This window comes from Bombina bombina, chromosome 4 (assembly GCF_027579735.1).
Source record: "Bombina bombina isolate aBomBom1 chromosome 4, aBomBom1.pri, whole genome shotgun sequence".
Classification (NCBI taxonomy): domain Eukaryota; kingdom Metazoa; phylum Chordata; class Amphibia; order Anura; family Bombinatoridae; genus Bombina; species Bombina bombina.
Window position 1 is genome coordinate 76485830 of NC_069502.1, and position 19000 is coordinate 76504829.

The 19000-nt window shown below is 38.0% G+C and overlaps 1 protein-coding gene across 1 annotated transcript in view; it reads left to right on the top strand.

Annotated features, from left to right (window-relative positions):
- The window catches only part of ADCY3 (adenylate cyclase 3), a 413132-nt gene that overhangs the window by 353235 nt on the left and 40897 nt on the right, over nucleotides 1-19000 (top strand). Inside the window, 5 exon segments of the mRNA XM_053709517.1 lie at nucleotides 1702-1789; nucleotides 3913-4029; nucleotides 10840-11096; nucleotides 12388-12469; nucleotides 13423-13581. Coding sequence (XP_053565492.1) covers nucleotides 1702-1789; nucleotides 3913-4029; nucleotides 10840-11096; nucleotides 12388-12469; nucleotides 13423-13581 — 703 coding nt within the window.

Below are 19000 nucleotides of genomic sequence, written 5' to 3' on the forward strand. Positions count from 1 at the left end.
GAGTTTGGCCATTGTCTAGTAACAAGAGTGACTAACATTGTCTAGTAACAAGTCCAGGCTGGCATCTCTAGATAAGGCAAGTGGTGACAAGAGTTTGGCCATTGTCTAGTAACAAGAGTGGCTAACATTGTCTAGTAACAAGTCCAGACTGGCATCTCTAGATAAGGCAAGTGGTGGCAAGAGTTTGGCCATTGTCTAGTAACAAGAGTGGCTAACATTGTCTAGTAACAAGTCCAGACTGGCTCCTCTAGATAAGGCAAGTGGTGACAACAGTTTGGCCATTTTCTAGTAACAAGAGTGGCTAACATTATCTAGTAACAAGTCCAGGCTGGCATCTCTAGATAAGGCAAGTGGTGATGAGAGTTTGGCCATTAAAAAACAATTCAAGCACACAAGTTGTTAATGGATTTGGAACGTTTTCAGACTTGACTAGTATGATAGTTTATTTTAAGACAATATAAAAACCTTGTGAGTGCAAGATGTCCTTTAAAGAACAAATGTCACTTATAGACCCATCCAAAGAATGAAGAACATATAAGTGCAGAGAAACATTACATTTGATAATGCTGGTACAGGTATTGCAGAGTATGACTAACCATATTGTACAGGAGAAGAAAATAGAAATATAAAAATAGGTATACAATACAGATATTTACTTCCCTCTGGTTTCTAGAACCGCTGCCTTCCCACAGTCTCTCCCAAAGGCTGTTCAATCGATGTGTGTGTATAGAAGGTGAAAAAGCGCATCCTTCTAGAAACCAGAGGGGAGTAAATATCTGTATTGTATACCTATTTTTATACAGGTATTGCAGAGATCTGACAAAACAAGTTTAAAGGGACAAATGTAATTTATTTAAGATCTAATAGCTATTTCACATTTATTTAAAGTATTTTATTGTCTGTGTTAACTAATTCCATTCCACACTTTAGGGTCCATTTATCAAGCTCCGGACCTGCAGGCTCCCCAGAAACAGCAGTTATGAAGCAGCGGTCTAAAGACCGCTGCTCCATAACCTGTCTGCTGCAAATCAACCCGATCGGCATTGCACCAGCAACTCACAAGAGCTGCTGGTGCAATGCTGAATACGAGCGTATTGCTCTCCGCATTCAGCGAGGTCTGTCGGACCTGATCCGCACTGTCGGATCAGGTCCACCAGACATTTGATAAATATCCCCCAATGAAGTGAATTTATATTGGTAATTTAAAGGGACACTGAACCCAATTTTTTCTTTTGTGATTCAGATAGAGCATGCAAATTTAAGCAACTTTCTGATTTACTCCTATTATCATTTTTTCTTCGTTCTCTTGCTATCTTTATTTGAAAAAGAAGGCATCTCAGCTTTTTTTTTTGTTCAGGACTCTGGACAGCACTTTTATATTGGTGGATGAATTTATCCACCAATCAGCAAGAACAACCCAGGTTGTTCACCAAAAATTGCCCGGCATCTAAACTTACATTCTTGCATTTCAAATAAAGATACCAATGAAGAAAATTTGATAATAGGAGTAAATTAGAAAGTTGCTTAAAATTTCATGCTCTATCTGAATCATGAAAGAAAAAAATTGGGTTCAGTGTCCCTTTAATGGCTATATTAGTCAAAAGCTTGCTATGAGTTCTAAGAATGTTTACTGCATGATATGTGTAATAAGATGCATATTAATCTTTGCTTGTTTACTCTCTTTACTTTGTATCTGTCCAGACTGGTGGCTAATTATGTGACTTTTATCATTGGTGAAATCCTTCTGTTGGTTTTGACTGTCTGCTCACTTGCCGCTATCTTTCCTAGGGTAAGGCAAGGCTTATTTAATATCCTTATTTGTGTTCATCAATGGTTTAAATGTGCAATGTGACCATGTAACAGGGTTTATGACAATGATAGACCATGAAACTTGAGTAAGAGGTTTATTCTAATGTTCTAGAAAAACAATTTATCTACAAAACTTCCCAATGGTATTAATTCCGAATTTTATGGGGGAGGGGAAAGCTTTTCTAAAGTATTTGCATATCTACTCTAGCAAAAAGATATATTAGTGGCTACAAAAATTATTACAGACCATCAATAAGAAGATGGACAATGACAAATAAAATGTAGAAAAAGATTACCTGGGGACAGGAAGAGCTTAAATGCTTGACCTACAGGATGGTACCTACCCAGAGTGCAGCTTGTTTTAGCCCACTTGTGCCTTTCTCAGAGAACAACCTTTCAGTATAACAGTCTGATCCCATCCAAATGGGCAGTGCAGCCCAGAAATACCTAAAACCTTCTTTTGAACAAAGTATTTATATTGCTATTCATGTACCTTTCAGTGTATATGGGCTGCTGAAGGAAAGTTATTTGTAAAAGGCACACGTGGGTTAGGAGGCTGTACCCTAGGTGGATACCATCACATAGGACGAGTTGTTGAGCTTCACTTTCCTAGTTTCTGCTTCAAAGTAGAAAATACCTAGTGTGTTACTATATATTATGGTAACATTATCTAAAATGTCAGCAAAAGTACACAGGACAGGGGAGCATGACCTCTATAGGCCCTGACTAACGATCATATTAAACACACTGCCCTACAGGTAGAGAGCTTCTCAAGTTTAGTGGTGAGAAATTAGTAACAAAAGGTGAAGATAATAAAGAAGAATCATACTTTGGGTCAGGACGCTGATGAGTGACATGAGCAAGACTAGGTCAGTTTGCATATTTAAGAGAACTAGTTGTTGAAAGCCTGATTATGGAAGATTAGCCATCAGAAGAGTGAGATACAATAGTAATGACTGTAGAGCTTAACCACCTTACGTATGAGCATTGTAGCAATAAAGACAAATCAGTCCTATGAGCTATGACCAGGGATAGGCACGGACCAAGGCTGTGGTGGACATTTTCCAAAGTACAGACATTTAGTGAAGGACACTAAGGTACATTTCAAATTAAAAACATCAAAAAACACTCTCTTTACAGAGATGGTAGTGGATACATGGTGGAATAGCCATCCAGCAGATGTGGTAGAGACAGTGAAGTAGTTTAAATATGCATGGGATAGGCATAAGGTTATGCTAGATATAAGATAAGGCCAGGAACTAATGAAAGTATTCAGAAAATTGGGCAGACTAGACAGGCCAAATGGTTCCTGTCTGCCGTCATATTTCTATGTTTCTATAAGTCAGGAGAGCGACACTTTGCTGTCAAATGGGCTGCATGTTGGACACCCCTGGTATAGTTCCACAAGTACAAATTAGTCATCTAATCAAACAAGTTTAAAATAACATTTATATAAAGACTGCTTGTGGTATTACCTTTTATTTATTTTTTTGGTTATATTTAGAGTCTGCAACTCCTGACCAAACCCACTCACCTTGATGTTAATTGCATGATCATCATGGTTGGTTACTTACTTGGTTACGTAAAGTTTGTCAGAGTAGGAAGCGGTCTTCTACACACAGAAACCAGCACCACGCTGCTACACAGATCAGGGAATATATGGGTCACGACTCATGGTTAGTTGACTGCAGGCAGCTTGCTTCTTCCCTCACTTTCCCGCTACTAAGCGTAGCACCACTTGGGTCAAGGAGGAGTGAGGACCAGCATTCATCTGTCCTACTCCCCCCTCCCCTCCACAAAATGGGTGGCGGACACAGCAAGGAACAGTCACGGACACCAGTGTCCATGTTCGGACACCTTGCCTATCCCTGGCTATGACAAGAATGTAAAATATCACAATTTAATTTGTATATAAAGAGGCAATTAGCCCTGCAGTTGTAAGCCACAATGAAATACCTCATTATACATGTCATAATGCTGTCAATACACATTTGATAAATATTGTGGCCTTCTTTAAATGGCAAACTTAAGATACAACTTCCCTGTTTATAGTCTACTATAAAAATTAATGGATTTAGCTGTCACTTCTGTACTCTCTTTTAGGTTTTCCCTAAGAAGTTAGTGGCCTTTTCCACCTGGATTGATCGAACAAGGTGGGCTCGGAACACGTGGGCAATGTCGGCCATTTTTATTCTCACTATGGCAGATATCGTGGATATGGTAAGAGAGTATGGGTCAATTCTATTTTTGGGAACTTGAGATAACTACACATGAAATGTAGGCAGTAACAAAATACTACCCAACATGTTATGAAAAATGAATGTGTATTTATATTAAGTTGTAGTGTATAAAGGTAATGCATTAAAGGGACACAAAACCCAATGTTTTCTTTCAGGATTTAGATAGAGCATGCAATTTTAAATAACTTTCCAATTTTTTCTGTTATCTAATTTGTTTCATTCTCTTTGTATCCTTTGTTGAAAGGTATACCTAGGTAGACTCAGAATCTACTGATTGGTGGCTGCACATATATGCCTCTTTTCATTGACTTTCAGCTATCTCCCAGTAGTGCATTACTGCTCCTTCAACAAAGAATGCCAAGACAATGAAGCAAATTAGATAATATAACTAAATTGTAAATTTCTTTAGGATTGTATGCGCTATCTGAATCATGAAAGAAAATATGTGGGGTTTATGTCCCTTTAATTACACATATACTGTATGGTCAAACTGTATAGCTGGTTATGTTCATTTTTAGGGTTGTAGATGTCAAAGAGTCTTATCAAGGCTTGAAAAAGCTCTATCAGTGCATATCCTGAGAAATGTAAACCAGGCCCTTTTTTACAAACCACTTAATGAAGTTGTGTAGAAGCCAACAACTATAGAAAGGAGAAGAGACGTTTCTGGAGATTTGGATGGTCAACTGCAACAAAACATGAACTACTGTATCTACACCACCCCTATATTTCTTCTACCTTTCAAACTGTATGAGTACAATTATCATTATATCTTATGTCATAAGCTTTTCTTGTAGCGTTATAAACTGTGACAACATTTCTGTCACCATGAAAAAACAAAACACTGAATACAAGGATTTCATTACCTTTCACCAGCATTGCCTCATTAACTAGATTTTCCATGGCAACCTCACATGTTCTGTTTTTTTTTTACTGGCCAGTTTCCCAATCTTCATTGTAGCATCAGTGGTGGTCAAATTAGTTTAATGCAGTAAATTATGTTATAACAATAAGTCCTGGTCTACGCAATAAAATATGCTGGTTCTGAGGTGCACATCTGGAACTTTATATCTTGACACCTTCATGTTAAAAAGGGTTACTATACCTTTTAATTTCATACAATAGAAATATATCTTGTTAATGTAATTCTTTATAACCCCCCTCCCCCCCGAACCGTCACTAACGTTACATGTAGTCTTCCTAGCTGGGCAGCCTTTTACTTCTTAAGATACTGTGATAAGCTACTGTGAAACTCAATTGCTAGAAGGTCGCTTGAGCACAGGCCTTCAATAAATGCATTACAATTTCTTATTGCCTGTAGTGTTCTGCTTCTTGATGGGGGGAAAATGCTTCCAAAATGGGATGACTACACATAAAGTAAGTCAGGCCTGATGAGGTGCCGAGATATCAGCATCGTCATTAACCTGGATACCAAGAAGTGGTTGGAAGAGCTTGAAGGGACTTGCAATACATTTTTCTTTTCTTTTATGATTCATACAGAGTACTGGAGAGTTTTTAGCATTTTTGCTATCACCCTGATTAAACAGAAATAGAGCTTTCGATTTTATGATTTACCTATGAAAACTATATATTTATATTTTAAAGTAGATAACCCAAGGTATTTGATCTAGGCCCATTCTGGTATATTTGATGCCACTATTTGACTGCCAGATCCGATCAAATAAAGTACAATCGTAAAAGTTTTTCCCAAACTTTGGGCTTCTCACTGAAATTATTTTTAAGCAACTATTTCAGTCATATGACAAATGTTTATAAAAGCTTTTCTGGGATCCCCTTTGTTCTGAAAAATCAGACATGCAGGGATTTGCCATTGCTAATTTGCAAATAGAATGCCGCTATTTGAAGCTGCGCACCTTACTTGCAATTCTGTGCAATTAAAGGGTTAACCAATAAGCTTTTAAGGTTAATTTTTTATGCAGAGTAGAGATTACGCTTCCACCTGACCCCTCCCAAACAGCTCTGTTACCTCCCACACCCCTCACTGGTCACCACCATCTTAGGTACTGGCAGAAAGTCTGTCAGTATACAGTTTAGGGCTTCTTTTTTTTTTCTTTCATTTTTTTTAATTATTATTGTCCTCACAGTGTAGTGATCACTCCTCAACCCTCCCACCACTCTGATCCCCCCAAACAGCTTTTTACTCCCTACCCATCTTACTACTGCTGGCCATCTTAGGTACTAGTAGCTGTCTGCCAGTACACGGTTTGTTTTTTAATACTTTTATTTATTCTATAACTGATTTTTTTTTTTTTGTAGTGTAGTGGTGCCCCTTACCTCCCCGTGATAATTAATTATGCCCCCCCCCTTCCAACTCTCCTTTTTTTTCCATAGTGTAGCTTCCCATCCCTCCCTCTCCCTTAAGCGTAGGGCCCTTCCCACTCTTCTTAGAGCCCCGCTAATAGAAGACTTAGTACGACAGATCCCAGGGCCTGCGCTAAAGGACCTTCTCTTTTAACACAAGCCCTGGGATCCTTTGCGTTAAGCCTCCTTTTAGCGTGGCTCGTAGCTCTAAGAAAAGGGTCTAGATAAGCGTAGCTCTCCAGCAAGTTAGAGATATTTTAACCCCTACAGGTAATTTAAAGAAATTTAATCTATACTATTGTATTTTGTCAGTATTTTTTGGTTTTCTTTAAATTTAGTTGGTGTTTATTTTACAGATTTTCATTTTGTGAAAACAAAAGGAATATCCATTTTCGTTACAAATTTGCTTTTGTAACAAAACAAATGCACGTCTATTTGACACATATATACACAGATACAAATATACACAAACATGTGCACACAAACACACACACATATATATACACACACACACACACACACACACCTTTGAGCTCTTCCCAGTCAAACATCTTGTCATATACCATATCACATTAAAAGAATGTGAACACCATTTTTTTTATTTTAAAACTAGAAATAGTTTACTTACAAATACACTCACCGGCCACTTTATTAGGTATACCTGTTCAATTGCTTGGTATCACAAATTACTGATAAGCCAATCACATGGCAGCAACTCAATGCATTTAGGCATCTAGACATGGTGAAGACGACATGCTGAAGTTCAAACCGAGCATCAGAATGGGGATTTAAGTGTCTTTGAACGTTGCATGGTTGTTGGTGCCAGACGGGCTGGTTTGAGTATATCAAAAACTGCTGATCTCCTGGGATTTTTACGCACAACCATCTCTAGGGTTTACAGAGAATGGTCCAGAAAAAGAGAAAATATCCAGTGAGTGGCCTTGTTGATATCAGAGGTCAGAGGAGAATGGGAAGACTGGATGATAGAAAGGGATGATAGAAAGGCAACAGTAACTCAAATAGCCACTCGTTACAACCAAGGTATGCAAAACACCATCTCGGAATGCACAACACATTGAACCTTGATACAGATGGACTACAGCAGCAGAATACCACACCAGGTGCCACTCCTGTCAGCTAAGATCAGGAGGCTGAGGCTAAAATTCGCATAGGCTCACCAAAATTGGAAAATAGAAGATTGTAAAAACGTTGCCTGGTCTGATGATTCTCGATTTCAGCTGCGACATACAGATTGTAGGGTCAGAATTTGGCATAAACAACATGAAAGCATGGATCCATCTTGCCTTGTATCAATGGTTTAGGCTGGTGGTGGTGCTGTAATGGTGTGGGGGATATTTTCTTGGCACACTTTGGGCCAATTGAGCATTGTTTAAATGCCACGGCCTTCCTGAGTATTGTTGCTGACCATGTCCATTCCTTTATGACTACAGTGTACTCATATACTGATGGCTACTTCCAGCAGGATAACGCAACATGTCACAAAGCTCAAATCATCTCAAACTGATTTCTTGAACATGACAATGAGTTCACTGTACTCCAATGGCCTCCACAGTCACCAGATCTCAATCCAATAGAGCACCATTGGTATGTGGTGGAACAGGAGATTCGCATCATGGATGTGCAGCCGACAAATCTGCAGCAACTGCGTTATCCTATAATGTCAATATGGACCAAAATCTCTGAGGAATGTTTCCAACACATTGTTAAATTTATTTGGCAAAGAATTAAGGCAGTTCTGAAGGCAAAAGGGCGTACAAACCGGTACTAGCAAGGTGTACCTAATAAAGTGGCCGGTGAGTGTATATATACAGTTGTGCTCATAAGTTTATATACCCTGGCAGAATTTATGATTTCTTGGCCATTTTTCAGAAAATTTGAATGATAACACAAAAACTTTTCTATTACTCGTGGTTAGTGTTTGGCTGAAGCCATTTATTATCAATCAACTGTGTTTACTCTTTTTAAATCATAATGACAACAGAAACTACCCGAATGACCCTGATCAAAAGTTTACATACCCCAGTACCATGTATTGACCCCTTTAACATCAATGACAGCTTGAAGTATTTTGTGGTATTTGTGGAAGAGGATCTTTATCTTCTCAGATGGTAAAGTTGCCCATTCTTCCTGACAAAAAGCCTCCAGTTCCTGTAAATTCTTGGGCTGTCTTGCATGAACTGCACGTTTGAGATCTCCCCAGAGTGGATCAATGATATTGAGGTCAGGAGACTGAGATGGCCACTCCAGAACCTTCACTTTATTCTGCTGTAGCCAATGACAGGTTGACTTGGCCTTGTGTTTAGGATCATTGTCATGTTGGAATGTCCAAGTACGTCCCATGTGCAGCTTCCGGGCTGATGAATGCAAATTTGCCTCCAGTATTTTTTTATAACATACTGCATTCATCTTGCCATCAATTCTGACCAAATTTCCTGTGCCTTTGTAGCTCACACATCCCCAAAACATCAGCAATCCACCTCCGTGTTTCACAGTAGGAATGGTGTACCTTTCATCATAGGCCTTGTTGGCCACAACCATAGCATTTATGGTTGTGGCCAAAAAGATCAATTTTGGTCTCATCACTCCAAATGACTTTGTGCCAGAAGGTTTGAGGCTCGTCTCTGTGCTGTTTGGCGTATTGTAAGCGGGATACTTTGTGGCATTTGCGTAGTAATGTCTTTCTTCTGGCGACTCGACCATACAGCCCATTTTTCTTCAAGTGCCTCCTTATTGTGCATCTTGAAACAGCCACACCACATGTTTTAAAAGAGTCCTGTATTTCACCTGAAGTTATTTGTGGGGGGGGGGGGGGTTGCATCCCAAACAATTTTCCTGGCAGTTGTGGCTGAAATTTTAGTTGGTCTGGTTTGGTTTCAACAGAACCCCTCATTTTCCACTTCTTGATAAGAGTTTGAACACTGCTGATTGACATTCTTAATTTCTTGGATATCTTTTTATATCCCTTTCCTGTTTTATACAGTTCAACTACCTTTTCCTGCAGATCCTTTGACAATTCTTTTGCTTTTCCCATGACTCAGAATCCAGAAACATCAGTGCAGCACTGGATGAAAGATGCAAGGGTCTGTCAGGAGTCCAGAAACTCATTGACCTTTTATACACACACACTAATTACAAGCAAACAGATCACAGGTGAGGATGGTTACCTTTAATAGCCATTCAAACCCCTTTGTGTCAACTTGTGTGCATGTTATCAGGCCAAAATCACCAGGGTATGTAAACTTTTGATCAGGGTCATTTGGGTAGTTTCTGTTGTCATTATGATTTAAAAAGAGTAAACACAGTTGATTGATAATAAATGGCTTCAGCCAAACAATAACCATGAGTGAAAGAAAAGTTTTTGTGTTATCATTCATATTTTCTGAAAAATGTCCAAGAAATCATAAATTCTGCCAGTGTATGTAAACTCATGAGCACAACTGTATGTGTGTGAAAAACAATGCTATTTAAACTTTTTATCAATGCACCTTCTGTTTAAGCGCACTCCAGCTTAGTGCACCTTTATGTTAGTGCTCGAATGAATGCAAGAACAGAGTTTTGTTTGTAGTGTGCCCTGCGCTATCCGACACTATGAACTTGTAATATGAACGCAAGAATAAGAGCGCTATTGATTTAACTTGAGTGGTACGATTGCTAAATAATGCTTATATTTTTGCGCTCCACTTGTAATCTAGGCCTTAGTTTTTAGTGTCCCTTTAAACAAAGGTAAATTGTGATAATTGGCTGCAGTAGATTGCATACACCTGTAGCAGCCAATTACAGGAGTGGTTCGACCCACCTGATGCAAGTGCTTTGCAGGAGTTAAACATTACATGTTCAAACTAATTATTATTACATTATTAAATCCTTTCACACTTTTATATTGCAATTAAATAGGGATGTGCATTAGTTTTTGGACTAATATACATTTGTACCAAAAATTGGATATTTGTTTTCATTTACGAAAACGAATATCCGAATTAATGCACAAAATTTAAAGATAATGAAAAATACTAATGAAATTTGTCAGTATTTATTTGGTTCCTTTAAATTGATTTTTATACTTCCCTTAACGCACTCTGGAGAGCACGCTCGGCACCGAGGACTAACTTTAGTGCTAAGCCTCCTGTTGCCAGGGCTCTTGGCAAGACGAGGATCAGGTTAGCGCTCTCTCCAGAGCGTGTTAAGGTCAGTATGTATCTGCTTCAAAACATTTACATTCGTTTTAACGAAAACAAATGTAAATGTTTAATGAAAATTCGATTTTCCTTTCGTTTTAAATGATAATAGTGCAGGGAAAGAATATTCGGGGAAACAAAGTTCCTCGAATATTCATAACAATAGAAAAAAACTAAACAAAAAAAATTCCCCTGCACATGTCTACAGTTAAATATTATTAGTTGCTGTACAAAGTAGAGGGCTAAACATGGTGTCTGTCTTGTTTCTTCTACAGCTCAGCTGTTTGCAGACATATTCCAGCAACCTCAATGTGACTACAGAGGACACTGGTTGGGGCTGTGTGGAGAACCCCAAATATTACAGCTACATCGCTGTACTAGCTCTCATCGCTACCATCATGTTAGTACAGGTCAGCCATATGGTGAAGCTCACCCTCATGCTCATGATTACAATCGCTGTGGGTGTGGTCAACATTTATGCATGGAGGCCAATATTTGATGATTACGACCACAAACGTTTCAACAGCTACGTGTAAGTCCTTCCCACGTTATTGTAATAAATTAACTTCTCCTATTGGTCAGAAGATAAATGCACTGTTTTATATATGACATGGGATTTTATTTAACTGTAACTTGTCAACTTGTCTCTAGTGAGATACAGGATGCAAGAGGAATGGCGGAATATTGGCTTAGAAAAAGGAGTAATAGGCAGAATGCATAATTCATGCAAATATATTTCAAAATATTAAATAAACTATTTAATTTACATCTATATCAGAGTCCTATGTCATGGTTTGAAAGAATATATTATGCTTATTATTTTTACTTTAATATATAATATTTTAGGATTTTAGATTCATATTTATAGGAACCTTTTAGAAATAAAATATTGCATTCAACACAATTCTTAAACATTCATATGATTTTACTGAATATGGTTTTTTTGTTGCCCTTTAAACCTAGTAGAGGATGCTGAAAACTTAAATAGATCCAAATAATAAATCTTAATGGGGGCACTCAAAGAATAGTCTATAATATAAATATAATATAAGCACACTACAAACATCCAATAGACCTTAATATACATATAGGAATTTTATAACGGAAAGGAACCCTATATAATAAAGTCTTTGGTGTATAGAAAAGGGTACAGTTTGTGTAAAATAATGGCACCCAGGCAGATCCTTGTGGACAACCTCTGTTTTGTAACAATAAAAAACTCACTAGGGCTCTACATAGTGAGATCTTCAAAATCCAGAGAAATAAAAAAGGATAAATGTGCTCACAAACGCAGAGCGCCTCAATCGTTTCAGGCAAGCTGGGACTTCACACTTTCTCAGCAAATCCACAGATTCCCCCAGTGGCAACTTGTCTATACTCGGGATCTACCCAAAACCGTGTGTGTAATAAGAGCAGGTCACAGTATAAAATCCAATTAGAATTTATAAAAACATTATAAATTTATAAGCATAGCAAATAAGCTACGCGTTTCTCAGCCATAGTAATTGCCCGTTTCAACAGGCTCTTGACCAGAAGCTCAGTTTTGCTGGGTAACTGTGAAGCCCCTGCTTGCTTGATACAGCAATTGGAAATGCGTTTATGAGTACACTGATGCTTTTTTTTATTTCTATGGTTTTTGATCTCACACTATATGGCACCTTTGTGTCTTTTTATCATTAAAACCTGAAAACTTGACTCCATTAACATCAGTATACATTCTCCTTTTAATGGGCCTAGTAGAACACAGATTATTTTATTTTAAAAGAAACCTCTTAACTTCTCTATTCTTTACATATAACTGCATTTTTTATTTTCACTTACAGGACATTTTTGGTTCCCTCGAAATACTCAATGACAGTGATGATCTTTGTGATGATGCTAAGTTTTTACTACTTTGCACGACACGTGAGTGTTTAACTCTATGTTTTCCCTGGTTCTCGCTTCTTCAGTGGGCATTATAGTTGGGTGCTCATCATGTAAATATGTTTTATATAGGATACATTTTACATTAACAGCTCTATAAGCTTCTGGACAGAAACACGCATTTAGTGACAAGAAAGAGAAATATTAAAATGCTCTAGTGCGCTAAACAAAGTCTAGTGTGTTTTACTTTTATTATTTTAGAAATGTAGTAATAAAATTATATGTTAATTTGGATATATTTTAAATAATCTCAGTAAAAAAATTAGGCTTACCATAACTTTATTTCTTTTAGTAAGTGTGCAGCAAAACCTGCAGGATAAAGCAAATGTAACTGTGAGACCACTTTAAATCCAAGAAATTTGCTTATCCTGTCGAACGGTTTGATACTGATGCAAAATAAATTTGTAGTTTCTACTGTTTAAAATCAGAAATGCATGAAACAGAGATCTCAGTATAAAAATAAATAAATCTGTTTTTAGAATCCCATGAATGATCGTGTAGTTCTGTTGGATCTTTATAGATATCCTCTCCTTAGCAGAGAGAGTTTTTTTGGGGATCTAACCCAGTGTCTCATGCTTGATCAGCTTGCTTTAGGAAAAAAAAGCACAATGTAATATTATTTGCTAAAATAACTGGTTTGTCAAAGGGAATTATTCCAGTACTGAAATCTATCCGTTTGTAAAATTTTGTTTTGTCTCTTACAAGTATTGTATCATTGTTTTACTTATATCAATTGTACCCATGGACAGCACTGCAGAATATATTGGTTCTTTATAAATATAATAAAAGTAGTATAACAATAAAATAATAATCCCATCCAATTCTCTCTACCATCTCTCTATCTCTCTATCTATCTATATATCTATCTATCTATCTATCTATCTATCTGTGCTTTTTTACAATGGTTTAAACACCCATTGTTTTGCCTCACACAGGTAGAAAAGTTGGCCAGGACATTATTTCTATGGAAGATTGATGTCCATGATCAAAAGGAGAAGGTGTATGACATGCGGCGCTGGAATGAAGCCCTGGTAACAAACATGTTGCCTGAGCATGTAGCCAGGCACTTCTTGGGCTCCAAGAAACGAGATGAGGTGAGGACCCTATAGACGAGATATAAAAGGAACACAACTTACCAGAACTACACTTTTTTTTCTAATCAGTTTTATTGAAGAGTACACAACAGATAGAAAGTATTATATACTTTATATTTGAGATGTAATACATATCAGCAGTTTCTATCAAGTATACAATAATTAAAGCAACAGTAAGAACTTAAGTAAGCTAAAATGGCACAAGATACAAATGTGACTGTGGAGCAAATAGAAAGAAAAAAGCTTAAAGAGGAGAAGACTAGAACTAAAATAGAAAAGGTAGGTGGAAGGTGGAGAGATGTATATGGAGGGAGAGACAAAAGGAAATATCACATGCTAGACCGTCCCAAGAAAGTCCTCCTCTTGTTATATGGTGCTAATTAGTTATCAGTTACAGCATTCGGGTGGGGTGTGAAAGTAGATTCCAATATCTTTCTGCTGGATTCCCAGTGGAATTTGATATCGTAAAATAAATCTTGATTATGTTTTTGTAGTAACCATATTCCTCAAGTGCTAAAGAGTCCTCCATGTGTAATGTCCACCTACTACCAGAACTACACTTTATGGTGTTATATGTTTTAGATTGTTGGGAGTTTTTTTTGCACTAAACAATACTGCAGAGGATTATGGAAAAGCCACTTTCAGGCTATTTGCCACTATTTTCCCTAAGAAATGTTAACCTCTTTTTACTGAGTAGTAAATCACTTTCGCCTACATTTTGAGTTCTGCGGTAGCCGTCAAAAGCAGCGTTAAGGGCTCCTAACGCTGCTTTTGGCCGCACGCTGGTATTTAGAGTCAGGCAGGAAAGGGTCTAACGCTCACTTTCCAGCCGCGACTTTTCCATACCGCAGATCCCCTTACGCCAATTGCGTATCCTATCTTTTCAATGGGATCTTCCTAACGCCAGTATTTAGAGTCTTGGCTGTAGTGAGAGGTAGACCCTCTACCGACAAGATTCCAGCTGCAGAAAAAAGTCAGTAGTTAAGAGCTTTCTGGGTTAACGCCGGTTTATAAAGCTCTTAACTACTGTGCTCTAAAGTACACTAACACCCATAAACTACCTATGTACCCCTAAACTGAGGTCCCCCCACATCGCCGCCACTATAATAAAAATTTTTAACCCCTAATCTGCCGACCGCACACCGCCGCCACCTACATTATCCCTATGAACCTCTAATCTGCTGGCCCTAACATCGCCGACACCTACATAATATTTATTAACCCCTAATCTGCCCCCCCAACGTCGCCGCTACCTACCTACACTTATTAACCCCTAATCTGCCGACCGGACCTCGCCGCTACTCTAATAAATGTATTAACCCCTAAACCGCCGCACTCCTGCCTCGCAAACCCTAGAATAAATTGTTTTAACCCCTAATATGCCCTCCCTAACATGGCCGCCACCTAACTTCAAGTATTAACCCCTAATCTACCGACCAGACCTCGCCGCTACTATAATAAATGTATTAACCCCTAAAGCTAAGTCTAACCCTAACCCTAACACCCCCCTAAATTAAATATAATTTTAATCTAACGAAATAAATTAACTCTTATTAACTAAAGTATTCCTATTTAAAGCTAAATACTTACCTGTAAAATAAACCCTAATATAGCTACAATATAACAAATAATTATATTGTATCTATTTTAGGGTTTATATTTATTTTACAGGCAACTTTGTATTTATTTTAACTAGGTACAATAGCTATTAAATAGTTAATAACTATTTAATAGCTACCTAGTTAAAATAATTACCAAATTACCTGTAAAATAAATCCTAACCTAAGTTACAATTAAACCTAACACTACACTATCAATAAATAAATTAAATTAATTAACTACAAGTACCTACAATTTCCTACAATTAAATAAACTAAACTAAATTACCAAAAAAAACAAACACTAAATTACAAAAAATAAAAAAAGATTACAAGAATTTTAAGCTAATTACACCTACTCTAAGCCCCCTAATAAAATAACAAAGCCCCCAAAATAAATAAATTTCCCTACCCTAATCTAAATTAAAAAAGTTAACAGCTCTATTACCAGCCCTTAAAAGGGCTTTTTGCGGGGCATGCCCCAAAGAAATCAGCTCTTTTGCCTGTAAAAAAACCCCACAATACCACCCCCCAACATTACAACCCACCACCCACATACCCCTACTCTAACCCAAACCCCCCCTTAAATAAACCTAACACTACCCCCCTGAAGATCTCCCTACCTTGAGTCGTGTTCACCCAGCCGGGCACCGATGTACCAAAAGAGGACATCCGGAGCGGCAGAAGTCTTCATCCTATCCGGGCAGAAGAGGACATCGGGACCGGCAGACATCTTCATCCAAGCGGCATCTTCTATCTTCATCCATCCGACGAGGAGCGGCTCCATCTTCAAGACCTCCGGCGCGGAACATCCTCTTCCTTCCGACGACTACCGACGAATGAAGGTTCCTTTAAGTGACTTCATCCAAGATGGCGTCCCTCGAATTCCGATTGGCTGATAGGACCAATCGGAATTAAGGTAAGAAAATCTGATTGGCTGATTGAATTAGCCAATCAGATTCAAGTTCAATCGGATTGGCTGATCCAATCAGCCAATCAGATTGAGCTTGCATTCTATTGGCTGTTCCGATCAGCCAATAGAATGCAAGCTCAATCTGATTGGCTGATCTTCTACTTTCACCAAACAAACTGAGCCTTCACAAATGTACTTTCATAAGACCAAACACACAAAAGATGAGCAATGTAATTAAAGGGTCAGTCTACTCCAGAATGTTTATTGTTTAAAAATATAGATAATTGCTTTATTATCCATTCCCCAGTTTTGCATAACTAACACTCAGGTAGGTTACGAGTTGTGCGTTTGTGTTTTAATGCTGAAAAAATGGTAATTTCAGCATTAAAACAGCAATGCAGCCATTACAAGTCTTGTTGATATAGCTGTACCGCAAGCCTTTTAGCCTGTAATGCAACGTCAGCCCCGCAGAGGTAAAAATTACGTTTTTTCATGGGACTTCCAGAGCGCAGCCATTACGAGTTTTGCGGTGAGGCTAAAAAGTTTGCGTTGCAGCCTATACTGACACGATCCATTTTGCAATCTGAGAGCAGTAGTTATGAGTTTTACGCAACAAAACTGTTACATAAAATTCATAACTAAAGTGTTACAAAGTACACTAACACCCATAAACTACCTATTAACCCCTATTCAGCTGCTCCTCAACATTGCCACCACTATACTAAAGTTATTAACCACTATTCCCTCACACCCCAACATTGCCCACATTATAATAAATCTATTAACCCCTATTCCGCAGCTCCCCGACATCGCCGCCACTAAATAAAGTTATGAACCCCTAAACCTCTGGCCTCCAACATCACTACCACTAAATAAACCTATTAACCCCTAAACCTCCAGCCCCCCAGATCGCAACAACCTAAATTAAACTATTAACCCCTAAACCTAACCCTAACACCCCCTAACTTTAACATAATTATAATAGAGCTAAATTAAAATTACAATTATTAACTAAATAATACCTATTAAAAACTAAATACATACCTACCTGTGAAATAAAAATAAAACCTAAGCTAGCTGCAATGTAACAATTAGTTATATTGTAGCTAGCTTAGGTTTTAATTCACAGGTAAGTATGTATTTAGTTTTAAATAGGTATTATTTAGTTAATAACTGTAACTTTAATTTAGCTCTATTTTAATTATGTTAAAGTTAGGGGGTGTTAGGGTTAAGGTTACGGTTAGGGTTACGTTAAGGTTAGGTTTAGGGGTTAACATAGTTCAATTTAGGTTGTTGCGATGTGGGGGGCTGGCGGTTTAGGGGTTAATAAGTTTATTTAGAGGTAGTGATGTGGGAGGCCAGAGGTTTAGGGATTAATATAGCTTTATTTAGTGGTGGCGATGTCGGGGAGCGGCAGAATAGGGGTTAATAGATTTATTTAGGTGACGGCTATATCGGGAGTGGCAGATTAGGGGTTAATAACATTATGTAGGTGTCAGCGATGTCGGGGGCTGCAGATTAGGGGTCTTGCCCTTGACATCGCTCACCAATCTTTATGATATTCTCCACCAGTTTTCTGCCATATCGGGTTATAAAATAAATATGGACAAAAGCGAAGCCATGGCGACTCGACATAAGCATGATGAATTAAAGATTTCAACCAAGATGCCAAAGAAATGGCAGAGGCCTTCTGACCTTTCCTAGAACCGGAAAAGATAACAAATAGACTAGAAGTCTTTCGGAAATTCTTAGTAGCTTCAACATAATATTTCAAAGCTCTAACTACATCCAAAGAATGCAATGATCTCTCCTTAGAATTCTTAGGATTAGGACATAATGAAGGAACCACAATTTCTCTACTAATGTTGTTAGAATTCACAACCTTAGGTAAAAATTTAAAAGAAGTTCGCAACACCGCCTTATCCTGATGAAAAATCAGAAAAGGAGACTCACAAGAAAGAGCAGATAATTCAGAAACTCTTCTAGCAGAAGAGATGGCCAAAAGAAACAAAACTTTCCAAGAAAGTAATTTAATGTCCAATGAATGCATAGGTTCAAACGGAGGAGCTTGAAGAGCCCCCAGAACCAAATTCAAACTCCAAGGAGGAGAAATTGACTTAATGACAGGTTTTATACGAACCAAAGCTTGTACAAAACAATGAATATCAGGAAGATTAGCAATCTTTCTGTGAAAAAGAACAGAAAGAGCAGAGATTTGTCCTTTCAAGGAACTTGCAGACAAACCTTTATCCAAACCATCCTGAAGAAACTGTAAAATTCTCGGAATTCTAAAAGAATGCCAGGAAAAATGATGAGAAAGACACCAAGAAATGTAAGTCTTCCAGACTCTATAATATATCTTCCTAGATACGGATTTACGAGCCTGTAACATAGTATTAATCACAGAGTCAGAGAAACCTCTTTGACTAAGAATCAAGCGTTCAATCTCCATACCTTTAAATTTAAGGATTTGAGATCCTGATGGAAAAAAGGACCTTGCGACAGAAGGTCTGGTCTTAACTGAAGAGTCCATGGTTAGCAAGAGGCCATCCGGACAAGATCTGCATACCAAAACCTGTGAGGCCATGCTGGAGCCACCAGTAGAACAAACGAGCATTCCTTCAGAATCTTGGAGATTACTCTTGGAAGAAGAACTAGAGGCGGAAAGATATAGGCAGGATGATACTTCCAAGGAAGTGACAATGCATCCACTGCTTCCGCTTGAGGATCCCTGGATCTGGACAGATACCTGGGAAGTTTCTTGTTTAGATGAGAGGCCATCAGATCTATTTCTGGAAGTCCCCACATTTAAACAATCTGAAGAAATACCTCTGGGTGAAGAGACCATTCGCCCGGATGTAACGTTTGGCGACTGAGATAATCCGCTTCCCAATTGTCTATACCTGGG